The 24,250-nt window shown below is 42.1% G+C and overlaps 1 protein-coding gene across 2 annotated transcripts in view; it reads left to right on the plus strand.

Annotated features, from left to right (window-relative positions):
- PCNX2 (pecanex 2) overlaps nucleotides 1–24,250 on the plus strand; it is a 454,272-nt gene that overhangs the window by 407,810 nt on the left and 22,212 nt on the right. For both annotated transcript variants that reach the window (XM_072141166.1, XM_072141167.1), the window contains one exon: nucleotides 15,698–15,888. In XM_072141166.1, the coding sequence (XP_071997267.1) occupies nucleotides 15,698–15,888 (191 nt within the window). The remainder of the gene's footprint in view (nucleotides 1–15,697; nucleotides 15,889–24,250) is intronic.

Genomic DNA, 24,250 nt, shown 5'->3' on the forward strand with positions numbered 1-24,250 from the left:
TTTCCCTATACCTCAGGTAATTAAGAAGCTAGAAAAATGATAAAGGTATAATTGGAATTGTTGTCAAAGGCTCTCTCCAGCTGTGCCAAAACTCATGTCGCAAAAAATAAGCCCTTATATGTCCAAATTGCCAAAAAAATAAAGATTGTATAGCCAATAAAAAGTGACAATTCATAATCTGCTCTGAATGGCGCAGCTTCCCCATACAGCATGTTACCACCACATATGGGGTATTGTTATACGTGGGAGGGATTGGGTATCAAATTTTGTGGAGAGTTTTGGTATTTTATCCACTGAGAATTTGTACATTTTTTGAAAAACACATTAATTTATCCAAAAAAAATTTACTTTCAAAATTATATCCGATTTTGTTTTAACAACTGTAAAACAATTAAAGGGTTAACAAACTTCATAAAAGTTGTTTCACGTACGTTGAGGGGTGAAGTTTCTATACTGGGGTAATTTATGGGGTTTTACTTTTATTTAGGCCTCTCAAAGTGATTTGAAACCTGAGCAGTCCCTCAATAGCAGGAGTTTGCATTTTTTTATGAAAATGTGAAGAATAGCACCAAACGATCAGGCCCATAACATCCTACAAAAATAAGAGTATGCATAAAAAACCATGTCCACATAAAGTAGACATTCAGTGAATGTTAGTTATTAAGTTTTTTTGCTGTTATGACTATGTGTGGAAAAAGCAGAACATTTTGAAGTTCGAAAATCGAGAATTTTTCCAAATTTTCACCAAGTATCTGATTTTCTCATAAATAAATGCAAAACATACCACCAAAATTTTTCAACTAACATGAAGTACAATGTGTCACGAGAAAACAATTTTAAAATCACTTGAATATGTTAAAGCGTTTCAAAGTTATAACCATTTATAGTGACACAGGGCAGATTTGAAAAAATGGGCCGTGTCAGGAAGGTGAAAAGTGGCTTCAGCGTTAAGGGGTTAATGCATGCTAAATATTGTAAAACAGAGTCTTGAATTGTTTCACATAATGACTATACCTGAATGTGTTTATGTCTATGACTTAATAAAAAAAAAATGTTTAATAAGAGATTGTATTAGATGCACCTATCAAGATATTTGACTATGAATTGACTGCCAATGTTTTAACAAAATCTAATAGAGAATGGACGATAAGGCCCATATCCAAAGCATCCTCATCATAGTTTAATCAATGCTTTCAACTTTCCTACAGTGAGGAACATCTGCCCTGAGTGTAAAGCTTTCAGTGAAGGATCTCATGGCAAGTGTCAGACTTGGGTACAATTTGGTAATCTTGATGCCCCTTTCTCTATCCATAAAATTACCATGTAGTATGTATAATCAACAAGATCTAATTATCTATAATATTTTTCAGAATATAAAAAAATTCTGTTAGTTACCTCCTCTTGTTATAATTCTTTTTCCAATACATTACAATTTATAGAATATAACCACTTCAATTCGGTTACTATGGCAATATAGCCATTAGGGCGCATTCACACTGCCGTTGCCCGCTGTACCGTAGCACAGTGGGCACACGGAGGCGACGGGGAAAGGCATATGGTGCGCGGCACCATATTCCGAGAAAAGATAGGATATCTTTTCACAGGGTAAGGAGCAGTACAGTGCTGCACGTGTACTGCACCGTACTGCTCCTGTAGGGCACCATGCGTCCATTGCCATCTATGAGGGATGCATTTATCAGCCGTATATACATTGGGCGTATATACGTCCCCATACGGCAATGTGAATATAGCCTTATTGTTCGGTTCAAGCGGTCATGTTGACATGTTAGCAGTGGACTTGCCAGAACAATGATAGGCATGACATGGTTTTAAAAACCTAAACCTACAAAGGCCACATTGTTGGGCTATATATAGAAATAAAGACAAAAACAACAACGGAGGGTGGCGTCTCAGGTAATATCGTAAGATAAAGGGGAAAAGATCAAAAACGGTCCCCAATGGGGTGCTCACCAAAAGCCACCTTGGCTAGTAGGCATCAAACCCTTTTTGCAGGGTAGCGGTATCACGATGAGATGAATCCTGGTCACAGACTGCTGCTCCTCTAGCCCAAAGTAAAGAATGCCATTTCCAAGACGAGGGTAGGCCGTGTATAGGATATAGGAGTGGGTTGGCTAGACCTTATGGGCGCTGGCCACCGGTATAGGACTATCTACGGCAGTGAACACTGACTCAACTGCAGAAAGGAAATGAAAAAATCCACATTTTTTGATGTCATACAACACATAAAATAAAGTGATTAAAAGCCTTATAAAGGTGAAAATATTAAATCCTTCTAATGTGTTTGGGGTTGGCCAACCCTTTCTTAAAGATAAGAATGAGGAAAATGATTAGCTCACAAACATTTATACAAAAGGTCATGTGTCACAAACAACTGAATCGTTAGCGACCTCACTATGAGGGAACAATAAAATGCGGGTTTGAACACAATTAGCATATGTAAACAATTATGTCATGATGCACAAAAACCAAACAGATAGCATGAACAACTTACAATTGGTTTGATGCCATGAGGGAGGGGAATTAAATAATGTTTTCGGCGCCCGGTACCTGCAGGAAGGCCACGCCGTAAGGATATATTGGGCGTGCGCGTGGGTACGGAGTTCCCTTTCGATGCACCTGCGCCAACAAACGAGAAGGTCAGCGCACATGCGCAGAGTGAAAAACGGAGCAGGTGAGAGTATACTCAATGTTACTAAATGGTAACTAATGTGTTAGTAGATATGCTGATACCAGGGGCCGAGGCATATTATGCAGAATCTAGAGTGACTTATGATATACACATACTTGTATAGTATGATGTGTGTATATATTTGGGGTGAGTTGATAAATAAATAATCAGGAGGATAAATACATAATTAGGTGGATGGAAAAAAAATGAAATATGCATACATGTAACCCTATTTCTAATTAAGAGATGGTACCTTCTGTAAACAAATTGATATATATAAACACACAGAAATAAATGAATAATGTATACAGATAATTTAATACATATATAAACATAAATACAAAGGGCAAAACAGGTTTATAATAGATGTTGATAGATAATAGTTTCCTTGAAGGAGCCCACAAATAAATTTGCAAAGCTGGGGACAAATTTGCTCCCCATTGCTATGCCTTTACACTGTAAGTAGATGTTGTCCAAAAATGAAAAATAATTATGCTGTAATATGAACAGGATTGACTCCACTATAAAGGACTGTTGAACAGGAGAGATGTTGGGATTAGAGATGAGCGAACATGCTCGTCCGAGCTTGATGCTCGGTCGAGCATTAGGGTACTCGAAACTGCTCGTTGCTCGGACGAATACTTCGCCCGCTCGAGAAAATGGCAGCTCCCGCCGTTTTGCTTTTTGGCGGCCAGAAACAGAGCCAATCACAAGCCAGGAGACTCTGCACTCCACCCAGCATGACGTGGTACCCTTACACGTCGATAGCAGTGGTTGGCTGGCCAGATCAGGTGACCCTGGGATAGACTAGCCGCTGCCCGCGCTGCTCGGATCATTCTGTGTCTGGATGCCGCTAGGGAGAGAGCTGCTGCTGGTCAGGGAAAGCGTTAGGGTGTTCTATTAGCTTACTGTTAGGCAGGAGTGATTCTCAAAGAACCCAACAGCCCTTCTTAGGGCTACAATAACGTTCTACTTTTTTTATTTTAATTTGCATCTAGTACCATTTTGTGAGGAATTAGCAGGGGGACTTGCTACCGTTGTGTTTAGCTCTTAGTGGCACACATATCCATAGCAAAGACCGAAGTGGGAAAATTTAGTAGGGGTTGGATTTCAATTAGGCACTAACTCAGTGTCATCTCATCTGGCATAGTAGTGTGCTTTGATACTTGGCTAGAAAATAGCCATAGGAGAATACAAAGAGCTTACTTACGCATACAGTAGCGTTCTATATATTTGATTTCTGGTTGATCTGCTGGTGGCTGTACTTTCTGCAGTGCATGTACTAGCCAATTCTGAGCAATTTGTAGTGAGACTTGCGACCGCTGTGTTCTGCGCTTAGTGACGCACATATCCATAGCAAAGACCGAAGTGGGAAAATTTAGTAGGGGTTGGATTTCAATTAGGCACTAACTCAGTGTCATCTCATCTGGCATAGTAGTGTGCTTTGATACTTGGCTAGAAAATAGCCATAGGAGAATACAAAGAGCTTACTTACGCATACAGTAGCGTTCTATATATTTGATTTCTGGTTGATCTGCTGGTGGCTGTACTTTCTGCAGTGCATGTACTAGCCAATTCTGAGCAATTTGTAGTGAGACTTGCGACCGCTGTGTTCTGCGCTTAGTGACGCACATATCCATAGCAAAGACCGAAGTGGGAAAATTTAGTAGGGGTTGGATTTCAATTAGGCACTAACTCAGTGTCATCTCATCTGGCATAGTAGTGTGCTTTGATACTTGGCTAGAAAATAGCCATAGGAGAATACAAAGAGCTTACTTACGCATACAGTAGCGTTCTATATATTTGATTTCTGGTTGATCTGCTGGTGGCTGTACTTTCTGCAGTGCATGTACTAGCCAATTCTGAGCAATTTGTAGTGAGACTTGCGACCGCTGTGTTCTGCGCTTAGTGACGCACATATCCATAGCAAAGACCGAAGTGGGAAAATTTAGTAGGGGTTGGATTTCAATTAGGCACTAACTCAGTGTCATCTCATCTGGCATAGTAGTGTGCTTTGATACTTGGCTAGAAAATAGCCATAGGAGAATACAAAGAGCTTACTTACGCATACAGTAGCGTTCTATATATTTGATTTCTGGTTGATCTGCTGGTGGCTGTACTTTCTGCAGTGCATGTACTAGCCAATTCTGAGCAATTTGTAGTGAGACTTGCGACCGCTGTGTTCTGCGCTTAGTGACGCACATATCCATAGCAAAGACCGAAGTGGGAAAATTTAGTAGGGGTTGGATTTCAATTAGGCACTAACTCAGGGTCATCTCATCTGGCATAGTAGTGTGCTTTGATACTTGGCTAGAAAATAGCCATAGGAGAATACAAAGAGCTTACTTACGCATACAGTAGCGTTCTATATATTTGATTTCTGGTTGATCTGCTGGTGGCTGTACTTTCTGCAGTGCATGTACTAGCCAATTCTGAGCAATTTGTAGTGAGACTTGCGACCGCTGTGTTCTGCGCTTAGTGACGCACATATCCATAGCAAAGACCGAAGTGGGAAAATTTAGTAGGGGTTGGATTTCAATTAGGCACTAACTCAGTGTCATCTCATCTGGCATAGTAGTGTGCTTTGATACTTGGCTAGAAAATAGCCATAGGAGAATACAAAGAGCTTACTTACGCATACAGTAGCGTTCTATATATTTGATTTCTGGTTGATCTGCTGGTGGCTGTACTTTCTGCAGTGCATGTACTAGCCAATTCTGAGCAATTTGTAGTGAGACTTGCGACCGCTGTGTTCTGCGCTTAGTGACGCACATATCCATAGCAAAGACCGAAGTGGGAAAATTTAGTAGGGGTTGGATTTCAATTAGGCACTAACTCAGTGTCATCTCATCTGGCATAGTAGTGTGCTTTGATACTTGGCTAGAAAATAGCCATAGCAATAGGATAGCATTGTTTGGTTTTAAAAACTCAAAAAAAAACAAAAAACACAAAAAAAAAAAACACAAAAAAAAACAAAAAAAAGTAAAAAAAAAAATAAAGTTATAACTCTCATTTTAAAAATGTTTAACCCGAGGGCTAGGGGTAGAGGACGAGGGCGGGGACGTGGGCGTCCAACTACTGCAGGGGTCAGAGGCCGTGGTCCTGGGCGGGGTGAGACACCACCTGCTGATGAGGGAGCAGGGGAACGCCGCAGAGCTACACTCCCTAGGTTCATGTCTGAAGTTACTGGGACTCGTGGTAGAGCACTGTTGAGGCCAGAACAGTGCGAACAGGTGATGTCGTGGATTGCTGACAATGCTTCGAGCAATTTGTCCACCACCAGTCAGTCTTCCACGCAGTCCACCCATGTCACCGAAATCGCCACTCCTCCAGCTCCTGCACCTCAGCCTCCTCCCCCCCAGTCTGCCCCCTCCCAGGAAAATTTGGCATTTGAACCGGCATACTCTGAGGAACTGTTTTCTGGACCCTTCCCACAGTCACAAACCACTTGTCCGGTTGCTGCTGAGCAATTTTCCGATGCCCAGGTTTTCCAACAGTCACAGTCTGTGGGTGATGATGACCTTCTTGACGTAGTGGAAGTGTGTAAAGAGGTGTCCGACGATGAGGAGACACGGTTGTCAGACAGTGGGGAAGTTGTTGTCAGGGCAGGAAGTCCGAGGGGGGAGCAGACTGAGGGATCGGAGGATGATGAGGTGACAGACCCAAGCTGGGTTGAGAGGCCGGGTGAACACAGTGCTTCTGAGACGGAGGAGAGTCCTCGACCAGAACAGGTTGGAAGAGGCAGTGGTGGGGCCAGACGGAGAGGCAGGGCCAGAGCTGGTGCATCAGCGCCAAATGTGTCAACTAGTGAAGCTCCCGTGGCGAGGGCTCCTGCGGCGAGGGCTAGATCTTCAGAAGTCTGGAGGTTCTTTAAGGAAACACCGGATGACCGACGGACTGTGGTGTGCAACATTTGCCAAACCAGGCTCAGCAGGGGTTCCACCACTACTAGCTTAACTACCACCAGTATGCGCAGGCATATGAATGCTAAACACCCCACTCAGTGGCAACAAGCCCGTTCACCTCCGGCCGTGCACACCACTGCTCCTTCCCCTGTGTCAGCTGCTAGTCAGCCCCCTGCCCAGGACCCTGCCACAAAAACCCCATCGTCGCCTCCACGATCCTCCACAGCATCCACCAGCGTTCAGCTCTCCATACCCCAGACGCTGGAGCGGAAACGCAAATATAGTGCAACCCACCCGCACGCCCAAGCCCTTAATGTGCACATCTCCAGATTGCTTAGCCTGGAGATGCTGCCCTATAGGCTAGTAGAGACCGAGGCCTTTCGCAACCTCATGGCGGCGGCCGCCCCTCGGTATTCGGTCCCCAGCCGCCACTACTTTTCCCGATGTGCCGTCCCAGCCCTGCACCAGCACGTGTCAGACAACATCATCCGTGCCCTGACCAACGCCGTTTCTGACAAGGTCCACCTGACGACGGACACGTGGACGAGTGCTGCCGGGCAGGGCCACTATATATCGCTGACGGCACATTGGGTTAACTTAGTGGAGGCTGGGACCGAGTCTGACACTGGGGCTGCTCATATACTGCCGACGCCGAGGATTGCGGGGCCTACCTCGGTCCAGGTGTTTCAGGCCTACTATGCCTCCTCCTCCTCCCACCCCTCCTCCACCTCCTCCTCCGAACTACCATCCGTGGGCACGGCGCCATCAGTCGGTAGCTCTAGGCACAGCAGCAGTGCCGTCGCTAAGCGACAGCAGGCGGTGCTCAAACTGCTGAGCCTAGGCGACAAAAGGCACACCGCCCAAGAGCTATTACAGGGCATCACGGCGCAGACTGATCTGTGGCTGGCACCGCTGAACCTCAAGCCGGGAATGGTTGTGTGTGACAACGGCCGTAACCTGGTGGCGGCTCTGCAACTCGGCAGACTGACACATGTGCCATGCCTGGCCCATGTGTTAAATCTGATAGTTCAGCGTTTCCTCAAGACATACCCCAATCTGTCTGATTTGCTCACGAAGGTGCGCCGCATCTGTGCGCATTTCAGGAAGTCCAGCCCAGATGCTGCCACTCTCAGGGCAGCGCAGCGCCGCCTCCAACTGCCCGCTCACCGACTGTTGTGCGACGTGCCCACGAGGTGGAATTCAACACTGACCATGTTATCCAGAGTTTACCAGCAGCGCAGAGCGATTGTAGACTGCCAGATGTCAACTTCCACCAGAACTGGTAGTCAGGTCAGTCAGCTTCCTCAAGTCTACAATGAGGAGTGGACGTGGATGTCTGATATCTGTCAGGTGCTGAGTAACTTTGAGGAGTCAACACAGATGGTCAGTGGCGATGCCGCCATCATCAGCCTCACCATCCCGCTGCTTGGCCTGTTGAAAAACTCTCTGGTCAGCATGAAGTCGGAAGCTTTGCGCTCGTCACAAGAGACAGGGGAAGAATATTCCCTTGTTGATAGCCAAAGCACCCTCAGGTCTGTTTCTCAGCGCATATCGGAGGAGGTGGAGGTGGAGGAGGATGAGGAGGAAGAGGAGGAGAATGTTGGTGAGACACAAGAGGGGACCATTGTTGAGTCCTTTACTGTTCAGCGTGTATGGGCAGAAGAAGAGGAGTTGGAGGAGTTGGAGGAGGAGGAAATGGACAGTCAGGCCAGTGAGGGGAGTGAATTCTTACGCGTTGGTACTCTGGCGCATATGGCAGATTTCATGCTAGGCTGCCTATCCCGTGACCCTCGCGTTCAAAGAATTTATTCCAGCACCGATTACTGGGTGTTCACTCTCCTGGACCCACGGTACAAGCAAAATCTTTCCACTCTCATCCCTGCAGAGGAAAGGAGTGTGAGAATGCATGAATACCAGCAGGCCCTGGTGCACAAGCTGAAACAGTATTTCCCTTCTGACAGCGCTAGCGGCAGAGTGCGTAGTTCTGCGGGACAAGTAGCGAGGGAGAGTAGGCGAGCAGGCAGCTTGTCCAGCACTGGCAAGGGTACGCTTTACAAGGCTTTTGCCAGCTTTATGTCACCCCAGCAAGACACTGTCACCTGTCCCCAGTCTCGGCAGAGTAGGGCTGATCTTTACAGAAAGATGGTGAGGGAGTACGTAGCTGACCATACCATCGTCCTAAATGATCACACAGCTCCCTACAACTACTGGGTTTCAAAGCTGGACATGTGGCACGAACTGGCGCTGTACGCCTTGGAGGTTCTTGCCTGCCCTGCCGCTAGCGTCTTGTCCGAGCGGGTTTTCAGTGCAGCTGGTGGCATCATCCCCGATAAGCGTACACGCCTGTCGACTGACAGCGCTGACAGGCTGACGCTTATTAAAATGAATAAAGGCTGGATTTCTCAGAATTTCCAATCTCCACCAGGTGAAGGAAGCTCAACCTGAATAATTGATCCACTCCTCCTCCTCCTCATTTTCCTCCTTCTCCTCCTCTTTGTACAGTAAAGCAGAGGAAAATGGCTATTTTTTGACAGGGCCCACTGGCTCTTGCTATAGTACTTCATGCATTTAATTTTTCTGGAGGGCCACCTACCCGGTCCTCTGTTTGAAACAATTTTTGTGAGTGCCACATACAGGCACTCAATCTATTCCATTTTACTGCAGGGCCACCTACCTGCTCCTCTGGTTTGAAACATTTTTGGGACTGCCACATACAGGCACTCAATCTATTCCATTTTACTGGAGGGCCACCTACCTGCTCCTCTGGTTTGAAAAATTTTTGGGACTGCCACATACAGGCACTCAATCTATTCCATTTTACTGCAGGGCCACCTACCTGCTCCTCTGGTTTGAAACATTTTTGGGACTGCCACATACAGGCACTCAATCTATTCCATTTTACTGGAGGGCCACCTACCTGCTCCTCTGGTTTGAAAAATGTTTGGGACTGCCACATACAGGCACTATCCAAATTAAATTGTCTCCATAGCAGCCTCCACACGTTGTCTCCATTGCTACCTCCAAAAGTCGTCCATATAGCTGCCTCCATACATCGTCCCTTTATCAAACGAGGTGTGTCAGGCAGAAATTTGGGTTGTTTTCATGGATTCCACATCAAAGTTGTTAACTTTGTCGCCACCCTGCTGTGTTATCCACAAAATATACTGGCAAACTTTTACCATTTAGGGATATTATTTCAGCGCTTCTTGTGCATCTGTTTACATTCCCCTCACCCGGCATATCCTAAACTTATAAGAACGCTACTACACTTGATCTTATACAAAAGGTTCTTAGAAGTGCTGTTTGGGGAGTAGCCTAGAGACAGGGGCTTGAATTGGCGAAAGCTCGCCTGGCAGCGGAGCGCCAGCTCCATGCGCATCATGCGCTTCTTGCGCATCTGTTTACATTCCCCTCACCCGGCATATCCTAAACTTATAAGAACGCTACTACACTTGATCTTATACAAAAGGTTCTTAGAAGTGCTGTTTGGGGAGTAGCCTAGAGACAGGGGCTTGAATTGGCGAAAGCTCGCCTGGCAGCGGAGCGCCAGCTCCATGCGCATCATGCGCTTCTTGCGCATCTGTTTACATTCCCCTCACCCGGCATATCCTAAACTTATAAGAACGCTACTACACTTGATCTTATACAAAAGGTTCTTAGAAGTGCTGTTTGGGGAGTAGCCTAGAGACAGGGGCTTGAATTGGCGAAAGCTCGCCTGGCAGCGGAGCGCCAGCTCCATGCGCATCATGCGCTTCTTGCGCATCTGTTTACATTCCCCTCACCCGGCATATCCTAAACTTATAAGAACGCTACTACACTTGATCTTATACAAAAGGTTCTTAGAAGTGCTGTTTGGGGAGTAGCCTAGAGACAGGGGCTTGAATTGGCGAAAGCTCGCCTGGCAGCGGAGCGCCAGCTCCATGCGCATCATGCGCTTCTTGCGCATCTGTTTACATTCCCCTCACCCGCCATATCCCAAACTTATAAGAACGCTACTACACTTAACTTGGTGCAGGCTGGGACCGAGTCTGACCCTGGGGCTGGTCATATACTGCCGACGCAGAGAATTGCGGGGCCTACCTCGGTCCAGGTCTCAAAGGCCTACTATACCTCCTCCCACCCCTCCTCCACCTCCTCCTCCTCCGAATTACCATCCGTGGGCATGGCGCCATCAGTCGGTAGCTCTAGGCACAGCAGCAGTGCCGTCGCTAAGCGACAGCAGGCGGTGCTGAAACTGCTGAGCCTAGGCGATAAAAGGCACACCGCCCAAGAGCTATTACAGGGCATTCCACATCAAAGTTGTTAACTTTGTCGCCACCCTGCTGTGTAATCCACAAAATATACTTGCAAACTTTTACCATTTAGGGATATTATTTCAGCGCTTCTTGCGCATCTGTTTACATTCCCCTCACCCGCCATATCCTAAACTTATAAGAACGCTACTACACTTGATCTTATACAAAAGGTTCTTAGAAGTGCTGTTTGGGGAGTAGCCTAGAGACAGGGGCTTGGATTGGCAAAAGCTCGCCTGGCTGCAGAGCGCCAGCTCCATCCCAAGATCCAACTAACATAGTTGCAGCACCTTTAATCTACTACTAGTTCACTGCCTCCATAATAATAATAATAATAATCTTTATTTATATAGCGTCATCATATTCTGTAGCGCTTTACAAATCATAGGAAACAAATACAAATGTAATGTAACAGAGCACAACATTTGTATGGAACAACAGGAGTGAGGTCCCTGCTCGCCAGAGCTTACGGTTTATGAAGATGATGGGGTAACACGAGGTAAAAGAATATTTAATGGTCAAGCCATTCTTCTTAGGGAATAGAAAAAAATATAATAAATGGAATTGCTGTCGCTTGAACCACTCAGCCGTCATCTTATATACCAGGTCCAGGGTGAATGGGACTGCAGAGAAGTCTGGTGCCTGTTGGTTGCTGGATAACAGATGGGAGGACGACACAGGACGGGTTAGTAGAAGAGTTAAAACTTCATGCAGTTAATGAGTGTTATAGGCTTGCCTAAAGAAATGGGTTTTAAGAGCACGTTTGAAACTTTGGAGGTTAGGTATTAGTCTGATAGTCCAGGGCAGAGCATTCCATAGAATTGGTGCAGCTCTAGAGAAGTCTTGGAGACGCGAGTGGGAGGTCCGCACTAGGGTAGAGGTTAATCTAAGATCACTGGCGGATCTAAGAGCACGGGTTGGGCGATAGACTGAGATAAGAGAGGAGAGGTAGGGGGGTGCAGCATTATACAGAGCTTTATGGATGAGGGTTATTATTATTTTAAACTGTATTCAAAAGGAGACTGGCAGCCAGTGCAGCGACTGGCATGAACTGTAAGCATACATGGTCCCCTTATCAAACGAGCTGTGTCAGGCAGAATTTTGGGTTGTTTTCATGGCTTCCATGTTAACTTTGTCGCCACCCTGCTGTGTAATCCACAAAATATACTGGCAAACTTTTATCATGTACCGATATTATTTGAGCGCTTCTTGCTCACCTCCTTTGGTTCCTCTCTGACACCCATTGGTTTGAAGCCTGAGTCCAATTAGGGTATGTCGCCATGCCACTCTCTAGCCTGCTGCCGCTGCCTCTGCCTCTGCATGCCGTCCCCTATAGTGTCAGGGTCAATTATTGGATGTTTTACATGCTATCTAGCTTCATTCTGTCACTCTGTCATGGCCATGCTGTTGCCCATAATTTCGGCATAATGGTGCGATTAAGCAGCCTCAGAGGCATCCATGCATGCTGCCCCTGCTGTTTCCTGTCCATTTCCGTGGTGTTTCCATCCTTTTCTGAGGTTCCCAGGTGTTTGGCCAAGCTTCCCTGTGCAGAGCCTTGGTCCCCTTGAAAAATGCTCGAGTCTCCCATTGACTTCAATGGGGTTCGTTATTCGAGACGAGCACTCGAGCATCGGGAAAAGTTCGTCTCGAATAACGAGTACCCGAGCATTTTAGTGTTCGCTCATCTCTAGTTGGGATCCTTGGATTGATAATTTGCAGCAGCATGTGCACCCAGGTCATGGGCAATGTTAGTATATAGAGAGGAGATATCCATTGTAATGAAGATATAATCCGATGACCAAGTGATTGGAAGTATTTTCTATCAACATCCATTATACACAAACTGTGTCGTCTGCAAAAGGTTTATTGACGATATTTTCATAATTTGGAAGGGGGACCTCGATGGCGCCAAGTCATTTATTAATGACATCAATAACAACACTTGGGGATTACGCTTTACTGATAACATCACAAACAATAATGCTGAGTTTCTGGATATTATTATTTTCCATACACCCGAAAATAGGATTAGCACAAGGACTTTTTTTAAGAAAGTCGATAGCAACAGCTATTTAAACTTTTAACGCAGTCACTTTAAAAAATGGCTGTTAAATATTCCTTTTGGGCAATATAAGCGTATCAGGCGCAACTGCACGCTTGACAAGGACTATGATAAAAGATTTAGATGTAAGGGGTATCCTCATTCTCTTGTTTCTGCTGCCTGCCAAAGAGCAGGAACTTTCAGCCAACGAGATTGCCTAATCTCCAGGATGAAACCTGAACAAACGAACGATTATCCACTCCGTTTCATAACTACTTATTCTAAAGAAAGAAATAACATAAAAAAAGATATTACAGAAACATTGGAGAATCTTGAGGCATGACCCATACCTCAAAGATCTCATTACTCAAAACCTGATACTCACCTATAGAAGATTGAGGTCTCTTAAAAACATCTTGGCCCCGAGCCGGCTCAAAAACAGGAAAATAACACCTGCCCTATCTTTTTTTCCAAAAACCATAGGGAGCTTCAAATGTAGGCACACTAGGTGCAAATGTTGCGAGAGTATAAGACATAAAAGGAGTGTATTCATGTCCGAGATCACAAAAGAGAACTACACAATCAAAGAATTCCTCAACTGTGGCCCCAGCTAGGTAATCTATTTACTGGAATGCACATGTAGGTTACAATATATAGGGAGGACCATAATGAAGGACCATTTGATTGGTCCTCCGTAGTGAGGTTGCTAACGATTTAGCTGTTTGTGACATGTTACCTTTTGCATAAATGTTTGTGAGCTAATCATTTTTCTCATTCCTATCTTTGAGAAAGGGCTGTCCAGCCCGAAACTCGTTAGAAGGATTTTATATTTTTAATTTTTTTTAATGCTTTTATAAGGCTTTTAATCACTTTATGTGTTGTATGACACCAATAAATGGGAATTTTCTTCATTGACTTTCTGGAGTTGAGTCAGTGTTCAGGACCAGGGCCCATAAGGTCTAGCCAACCCACTCCTATATACATTGTTGTTTTTACTTTGTAGGGGGCAGTTATGGTTTTAAGCCTCAGTCGGTTTTAAGTCACAGTCAGAAACTATTTAAAAAGTTGATATTATGTTTCTTGGAAGTCTGAACAATGCGGCCTCAAAATAGGGTAATATATTATGAGGGAATTTGAGAGTCTAAAAATATATGAGCAGGAGAAGTAGGGAAATACCCTTCTCTCAGTGAACTCCATAATCACATCTAATTAACCGGTTCACAACCGCCTGCCGTGTATTCACAGTGGACGGCGGGTCCCTGTGCATGGAGAGATCTCACGGGCTGAGCCCCCTCCATAGCCAGTAAGTCTTTGCTGCATCCAGATATTGTTGCCGGCAAAGCTGCCAGAAGCGCCGCCACCCTGCCTAGGATCTTCACTCCCCGTGATGTCATCGGGGAGTGGCGATCCATTGCCATGACAGGCTCCGGTCTTCTGAAGACCCGAGGCTGCCTCGTTTTAACCCCTTCATTACAATGTGCTATCAGCACATTGTAATGAATGAGGAGGAAAATCCCCATATACTGCCATTTTGTAGTATGGCTGTATATGATAGGATCGATCAGACAACCTAGGGTTAAAGTACCCTAGGGAGTCTGAAAAATAGTAAAAAGAAAAATAAAAAAAGTTAAATTTAAAAAATTAGAATAAAAAAACCCTAAAAATTCAAATCACCCCCCTTTCCCTACAACTGATATACATATAAATAAACAGTAAAAATCATAAACACATCAGGTAACGACAATTCCTAAAACATGCACGATCTATCAAAATATAATAATAACGTTTTTTCATTGCGTTTAACCCCGTATTGGAAAATCGCGCCCAAAGTCGAAAATGCCACTTTTTTGCCATTTTGAAAAATATTTGAAACTATAAAAAGTGAGCAAAAGATCGAAAAGTCCTAAAAATTATATAATTGAAAATATTATCAAATGTCGCAAAAAATGTCACCACCCACAGCTCCGTACAACAAAGTATAAAAAAGTTATTAACGCCAGAAGATGGCAAAATAAAAAAAAAACATTTTTGTACATTTGAGGTTTTAATTTTTGTAAATGTATGAAAATATTATAAAACAAATATACAAATTTGGAATCCCCGTGATCATACCGACCCAAAGAATAAAGTAGACATGTCATTTGGGGCAAACAGTGAAAGCCGTAAAAGCGCAAATGCGTTTTTTCACCATTTTCACTGCATTTGGAATTTTTTTCCCGCTTCCCAGTACATGGCATGGAATACTCAATACTATCACTATGAAGTGCAATTTGTTACTCAGAAAACAAGCCCTCACAGAGCTCTTTACATGTAAAAATAAAAAAGTTATATATTTTTGAAGGTGGGGAGTGAAAAATGGAAATGAAAAAACAGGAAAGGGTCCTTAACTGGTTAAACTACACCCAAGACAAAAAGGAATGCCTTTAGAACAAATAATCATATTAAATTCTTAAATTCTGGTTAGTCTGGAAAATCTTCTATAGAAGCAATCGCTAATTCAGATTTATTCCTATATTAAGTTAGATATACTCCCTCCTATATTTGCCATCAAACCATGACCATTTTCTAGTCTACTTATTTCTGGCCAAATTGTTGTCTTTTTTTCTCTTTTTACTACTATACAAGAGTAAATTCAATAAAAATGTAATAATCATAAGTCACTATGATACATCTTGACCTAAAATTTACAATATAATGACTTGCTAAAAATATTTGTCATATCACTTTTAACAGGTAATGATATTTAATTGTGCTGTCCTGTTTAATTTAGGATGAAAAAAGATTATGATGTAAGCCATAATGAGGGGAGCATTAATGGAGAAGGTGGCTGCGAGAGTGATTTGTCATCGGTAACCATGAACACAGAGAGCAATACCAGTGAGAGCAGCAGAAACTCATTAAAAACTTGTCATAAAGGCTCACGGTCCAAATCAATGGAGAATAAAGTCCACCTAACAAAAGGTAAATGTTTATAACTCCTTATGGACACCTGTTATCTGGTCTATGTCACTATTCCTGTCACCACTACCTGTTGGAGCAGCTCACAAGGTTTCCATCCCAGCCTTTATATAGTCAACTCATGCATTAGTCATTGAAAAATCATCTTTTCTTTATTATGTTAATTAGGCTAGGGACATGGAGAGAGAAAGTGATGTCATCAGTTACCCCTCCCCTCTCCCCCCGCTGCTCATGTCTGTGTGTAATGTATAGTAAAGCATTGCTAGTGTCTGTGCTTTATCAGCTGACATGGTCTGTTCTCCTATACACATGTGTGAGACACAGATATCAGCTACACAAGTACCTGACATGTTCTGCTATACACATGTGTGAGACACAGACATCAGCTACGCAAGTACCTGACGTGTTCTGCTATACACATGTGTGAGACACAAACATCAGCTACACAAGTACTTGACATGTTCTGCTATACACATGTGTGAGACACAGACATCAGCTACACAAGTACCTGACATGTTCTGCTATACACATGTGAGAAACACAGACATGCACTAAACAAGTACCTAACATGCAGTGTTTTTCTATACACATGCGTGAGACACAAACATCAGCTATGCAAGTACCTGACATTTTCTGCTATACACATGTGTGAGACACAGACATCAGCTGCACAAGTACCTGACATGTTCTGCTATACGCATGTGTGAGACACAGACATCAGCTACACAAGTACCTGACATGTTCTGCTATACACATGTGTGAGACATCAGCTACACACGTGCCTGACATGTTCTCCTATACACATGTGTGAGACAGACATCAGCTACACAAGTACCTGACATGTTCTGTTATAAGCATGTGTGAGACACAGACATCAGCTACTCATGTACCTGACATGCTCTCTCCTTCCATACACATGGCTGCATCCTGGAACAGTTGCATCTCTCATACACACACAGGCTGCAGGGAGCGTGGCCACTAGCACCAGGAAGTACATAGAGGAGCCACCAGGAGTGTCACACCATTATACAGGCTGTCAGTCCAGCAGTGGGGTGTAGCTATGCCTCCCAGGCATGAATAAGCTGGACAACTGAATATGATAATGATTCATTGGACCTCTCTCAGGTAATTTGCATACAACTTGAGTATCTAGTTGTTGACCCCTTAGTGACCAAGCTCATATGCACCTTTAGGACCAAGGCCTATTTTTGCAAACCAGCATGTGTCACTTTATTCGGTTATAACTTTAGAAGGCTTTAGCTTACTCAAGTGTTTTTGAGTTAGTTTTTTTGTGACATTTTGTAAGTACAAAATATACAAAATATATACGAGCTATTTTTAAGTCAAAATAGTGGGAAATTTTGGTTGCTATATTTAACATTTATTTATGAAAAAGATGAATTTTGTAAACATAGGGGCACATTTACTTACCCGGTCATGATCCCCGATCTGGACTGTCCGATGAGGATGAAGTCCGGCGCGATTCACCAAGATCGTGCGCCCGATATCCTGCATGTCAGTACAGACAAACAGAGTGACATGTTAAAGGTACCGACTCAATATATATTTTTTGAAAAAATATCAGATATCTTTATTTAAATTCATACTACAGACAAGTTAAAAACATTTAAAAGCACCAACATGTGCAAGTTCATGTCCTATGTAATCAATCAAATCTGTGCAAAATGATGCAAGGATTACAATAGCAGCCACGTAGATATGTGCAAAAATAAGCAGTGGTTGCTTAAGCACTGCTTATTTTTGCACATATCTATTTTTTCAAAAACTATATATTGAGTCGGTACCTTTAACATTTCACTCTGTTTGTCTGTACTGAAATGCTTGTTTTTGACATGTGGTACCAACATTGGCCATTAATTGGTTTCACGATATCCTGCATGTGTTGCTTCCCCGCTGAGGTCCGCTGGAGTTCACCATCCTCTTCTCGGTGTATGTCTTGTGACAATTTGAATTTTAAATCCCGCGCTCAGTCCGAATAAGTTGAGGACCGATTTGTGTCACATGGAAGTCATTGCGATTGCACCAAAAAAACCTGTTAAATGCGTTGCCGAATGGAAATAGTTGGGAAACCCGATGGAAATGCGGTCCGAGGACCCTTAATAAATGTGCCCTATAGTCTTACTGCCCAAATTGGTTACTAACATTTAGCATATCTCAGCTTTGTGTTGGCGTCATTTTATAAGTGTCCTTTTGTTTTATTATGATGCTAGAATGATCACTAATCGAACAACATTCTCTCAAATATTCAAACATTTTTTTTAAATCAATTATTTTAGGGATAATTTCATTTCTATAGGGGTTTTGGGAGTTCTGTTAAGTTAAGTTCAGTTAATATCACCCCGATTAACTTCACCCTTCAAACTGTTCAATACAGCAAGAAAGCTTGTTGAAATCCAAAGTTTAATTTGGAGTTCACAAATATTTATCATTAATACATTCATTTAACCACAAAATTTACCCACATAAACTGAATAAAAGTAGAAAATGCATCTAAGAATATACTGTGCTCAAAGTAAGAGCTTATGGCGGGGCGCTAAAGGGAAGGAGCGCCATTGAGCTTTTTTTTAGGGCAGAATAGTTTTCAGATGCCATCATGTGTTTGTAGAGCCTTGGGGCTACGCCATACGTGGCATTTTGGTTGTGTTTTGAAACAAAATCCAAAGGCTCCACCTCCGATTGCACGTTGAGGTAAGATTGCATTTACTTTGCGTTTAGTTAACGTGTTGGAAACACAATGTTACCGAAATATCACTAGTGGAGCCTTTGGATTGCCTTTCCAAACTTAACCAAAATTCCACGTGTGCCACAAATCCTTATTCTAGAGGATTTGGCAACTTTTTATCATGTGGTATCGGGGGCATTTTAACCCCTTGTCCCTGATGGGCTTTTTCCATTTTACTTTCTGTTTATCGCTCACTACTTTCAAAATTCAATAGCTTTTTTATTTTTCCATGTAAAGAGGTGTAAGGGGGTTATTTTCTGCATAAAAATTTTTACTTCTCAGTGACATTACTTTATATTCCATCCCTTGTACTGGGAAGTGGAAATACAATTCAAAATGCGGTAAAATTGACAAGAAACCGCATTTTCTTGTGGACGCTGTTTTTTCGTCTTTCACTGTACACTCCAAATGGCATCTCTAATATATTCTTTGGTTACATATGATCACAGGGATACCAAATTTATATAGGTTCTACTAGGTGTTAATTGATTTAGCCAAAAAGTAAAAACTTATATATCAAACATAAAATTACTACCTTTACCATATTTTGACTTCAATAACCTTGTCATACTTAGGAGTACGGAATTGGCCAAGATGTCATTTTTTCCAGGACGAGCTGACATTTTCATTGCTACCATTTTGGGGACAGTGTGACCTTTAGATCACTTTTTATTATGTTTTTTATGTGTTGCAAAACTGCAAAAGTGTCAATTCGGACATTTGAGCGCATTTTTCCGTTACAGGGTTCACCGTCGGGAATACCCATTTTTATATCTTTATAGATTGGACATTTTGGGACATCGTGATACATAAAATCTCGTATTTGTTTTACTTTTTTCCATTTTTTTTAATTATTTATTGTTTTATATGTGTTAAGGGCTTTTGGGACTTTTTATACTTATATTTTTTTGTGTTTGTGTTTTTTTAAAACTTTTTTTATTTTCACATTACTAGTATCTGAACTAGTGATCACTTGTTCATACCAATGCACTGCAATAACCATGTATTGCAGTGCATTAGAAGGATCAGCCTATGTATCTGCTGGCCTATGCATCCAGGGGCTGGACCGAGCAGGCATGTGTAGATGACAGAAAAATAAATTGTGTGCCTAGCAAATACCCCATATCTAACCCAAACCCAAATCCATATAATGTATATAATGTATTCCTGCAGCACCAATCTAAAATTTCACCTTTTCTGTAGAACCCCCTTTATAGTGCTCTCTTATCAAACCCCCTCCCATTAGTATAGCCCCCTTTATAGCACCCCTTTTTTGTAGCTCCCTCCCTTTTCAAAAATGTACAACCCCCGATAGTACTGCCCCCATACTAATATCCCAAGCTCAGCCCCAAAAGTAATGTTCCCTGCCCAGCCCCCATTATAATATCCCCATTATAATGTCCTTCTGTTTTTAATATATGATCAGTGCGAGTTCATGCGCTAATGATGTCTCTGACCTGTTTCTCCCACATAGATTGCTTGTGGTGGGACACTGTTGACCTTGATCTTATGTACCTGAGGTGATTGTGGTACACGGTACAAGTCTACACTACTGTAAAATACACAGGGGGTTATTTATCAATAGGCGGCTCCCTGGGACAGTTCTATGTTTATTGTTTGAGTTACGCTGCCCATCAGATTCATTAAAGTGGCTTTGACACTTTAAATGTTCTCATTGTCTTTTGTCTTTTTTTTCCAAAATCTCAAAATGCATAAAAAGTCCCAGTACATACACCAGCAGGGTACTGTAGTACTGTGACTTTTTGCAAAATTTATGGATCTGGCATTGCTCTAACAGTTGTTCTATATTTATGCCAGATTAATGAAGAAGGGGAAATGATCCTTTGAGACTTTTTAGCAGTGAAAAGTCCCCAAAAACCTCCATGCAACCTTTTTACATCAAACAAGCCCAGGAAAACCAATGATAAATAACCCCCACAGTAGTAACCCCTTCAGGATGCAGCTAGTTTGTATGTCAATGCTTGGCTTATTTTGTAATACGGCATTTGGTTATATGGTTAAAACTTTAACTTACCATAATGATTTTGAGATAATTTTTTCATTATACATTGTACTTCATGTTAGTAGTACATTTTGGTTGATATGTATTGGGTTCATTTATGATAAAAACAAAAATTTGCTATTTGATCTGCTTTTGAGACAGTTGAGATAGTTTTTCCCCCTAAATAAGTTACTTACTAACATTTCCCATACCTCAACTTTGTTTATATGACGATATTCATATTCTTATATGATTATAGACAGTGTACAAATAGAACAGAGTTTAGCATTTTTTCTCCCTGAAATTGAAATTATATGCGGCTGCATATACATTTCCCCCGGACGACCGTCTGCATGTAGCCTTAGAATTTGTAATGCAATTTCTCCTGAGCACAGTAACACCCCCCATGTGGACATTGCTTGTTGTACGGGCGCACAGCGAGCCGCAGAAAGAAAGGAGCGACATACAGTTGACAGTGTTAGAACTTAGTGGATTTTAGTTTCCTTATTGGCACCCTTTTGTAGGCTATAAAATTTTAGTTCTTCCGTTAGTGGGGCCAAGTGTGGGCAAAGTTTTTGCGAGATAAGATGCATCTTTCGGTGATACTATTTTTTTTATATTTTTGGTGTTCACCATGTAGCCTAACATCTTATTTTTGTAGCCTAACATCTTATTTTTTATTCCATGGGTCTATACGAATACATGGATACCATACTTAGATATTTTTTTTCTTTCATTTTACTAAATTTCTCAAAATAAAACCTAATAAGGGGAAAAAAATCTATCATTTTGGCATTGCCGTCTTCCAAGAAGCATAGACTTTTGTCTATGGAGTTGGTTGATTTTTTCGGGACATGTTGTACTTTGTACTAGTATAATTCTGAAGTAGTGTTTGATCACTTTTTATTGTATTTTTTACGGGATGAAATGGGTAAAAATTATATTTGGTGGTTTATTTTACAGGTTTTTTTTCATGACGGCATTCATCAAGAGGGTTCAATAATGAATTATTTTTATTGTACTTTATTTTTATTCCTATTTTTATTACTTCCAAGAAATAAGAGTCCATACCACTTTTGATACATCCAGTTAAAAAGGCAAAAAAATGTCAGGCCGTCGTTTGTGGTGTGCCCGGCTCCTCTCTTGTATACCCCGCTGGCTGAAATAAAGACTGTACATTTTTGGTGAGTGACCTGCCTTTTTTTGCCTTTTTACCTGGATACTTCATTCCTCACTGCATTTTCATCAGAGTGCACCACCAAACAGCTGGTGATCCTTACCTGTAGCTCCATAAAAACTTTGACGGTGTAATGAAGGTGTAGATGACACAGTTGCCTGCAAACTTTCTCCTTTTCGAGATACCACTTTTGATACATGACAAGATCTTGCTGGCTTTAGAGTCAGATGATTGACATTGCACGCTGTTATTTAATTTATGATATGCTAGTGCGCCCAGGTCCTTCTCAACAAGGGACTCTCCAAGGTTTACTTCCCCAAGTACATATGTTGCATGTGGATTATTAACCCCTAGGTGCATAACCTTACATTTATCTACTTTGAACTTCATTTTCCAAGTGGATGACCAAACACTCAGTTTGTCCAAGTCATCCTGCAGCCTATGAACATCCTCCATAGACTATACTACACTACACAGTTTGGTGTCATCTGCAAAAATAGACATGGTGCTATTAATTCCTCCCTCTATATCATTAATAAATATATTAAATAATAGTGGGCCAAGTACAGAACCCAGGGGTACACCACTCATAACTGTTGACCATTCCGAGTAGGAATCATTGACCACAACTCTCTGAATACAATCCTTCAGCAAGTTTTCAATCCAATTGCAAATGATTCCTGAAAAAACACTAGACCTTATTTTACCCATAAGGCATCTATGAGGGACAGCGTTTTGCAAAAATATCCACAGCAGCATCTCCATCCAGGGATCTGCTCATCTCTTCATAGAAGCAGATCAGGTTAGTCTGACAACTTCTATCTTTAGTAAACCTATGCTGGCTGTCACTTATTATACTATTTGATGTCACATACTCCAGTATATAGTCTTTTACTAACCCTTCCAATATTTTCCCCACAATGGAAGTTAGACAGGCATGTAATTGCCTGGCGAAGTTCTAGAGCCTTTTTTAAATATTGGCACAACATTCGCCTTGCGCCAGTCATTTGGCACCACACCTACCAGACATTAGGGAATCCATGAAAATTTTAAACAGTGGCACAGCAATAACAGAACTGAGTTGTTAAGGAACTCTAGGGTGTAACCCATCTGGTCCAGGAGCCTTGTATGCATTGATTTTATTGAGCTTAGGTTGGATCAATAAATTTGACTCGAGTCAAATTTTTTCGATGCTCGAGTGCTCGTTTCGGATAACGAACCCCATTGAAGTCAATGGGAGACTCGAGCATTTTTGTGAAGAACACCGTTTTGCATTCATGTCTTCTGATAAGTTAGCAGATGTATGGAAACATCTGCAATGTGTTCTTCGCTGTGTTCACTGTGTTCTTCACTTTAATGATCCTTAAGTGATCCTGTGTTCACTGTGTTCTTCACTGTTCTTCGCTGTGTTTCCTTAAGTGAAAGCTCATTCTTGAGCAGGCGAAATACTCGTCCGAGCACGTTTGAGTGAGCTACTACTCGAACGAGCATCAAGCTCGGACAAGTATGCTCGCTCATCTCTACACAGGATGCATGACCCACACTGGCAATGTCCACGTCAGAAGTTCTTTCTTCTTTGACCTAAAAAACCCATTTAGCTTCCCTTGGTCTCCAGTCACCAATGCCACATTTTCAGAATAAAGTGGTCCAACCTGCTCTGAGAAATTTTATTCGCATTGATATACTTAGGATTTGTTTTGCTATCCTTGGCCACCTGTCTTTCATTTTGTTTTCTGGCTGATTTTATTCCTTTCTTACAGATTTTGGTAAGTGTTTTGTAAGTATTGAAAGCCTCAGGTGACCCATCAGATTTATATATTTTTTTTTCCAACTTACATTTTATTATTAGCAAATACAAAAATAAAGAAAAAAGAAACATTGATTACAAACATTGCAGTCAATGAAGTCGTATACAGCGTGTATATAATGAATTTCACATGGCTATATACAAAAGGCAGAGTTCGGATCCAATACAGTTACATTCTTTGCAGATAGAAAGTCCATGCATATTAATTGTGACAATTCTAGCATCCTATTAAATTGCTAATGCAGGAGCTCTCTCTTTCCTTGTGTCTTTTATATATAGTTGTATACATGACATAAAATCCAAGGAGACATATCACTTATAAATGTATGTATCAACTAACCAACGATAACCAAAACCTGATAACCCATGGGTCATAAAGAGAAAGAAGTACAGGCGGTCCCCTACTTAAGGACACCCGACTTACAGACAACCCATAGTTACAGACAGACCCCTCTGACCTCTGGTGAAGCTTTCTGAATGCTTTACTATAGTCCCAGACTGCAATGATGAGCTGTAAGGTCTCTGTTATGAAGCTTTATTGATAATCCTTGGTCCCATTACAGCAAAAAAAAATTTTAAAAAAAATTTGGCCCCAGTGACAATTGGAGTTTAGTCTGGATCTACAATTATAAAATA

Source organism: Engystomops pustulosus, chromosome 3, assembly GCF_040894005.1.
Source record: "Engystomops pustulosus chromosome 3, aEngPut4.maternal, whole genome shotgun sequence".
Classification (NCBI taxonomy): Eukaryota; Metazoa; Chordata; class Amphibia; order Anura; family Leptodactylidae; genus Engystomops; species Engystomops pustulosus.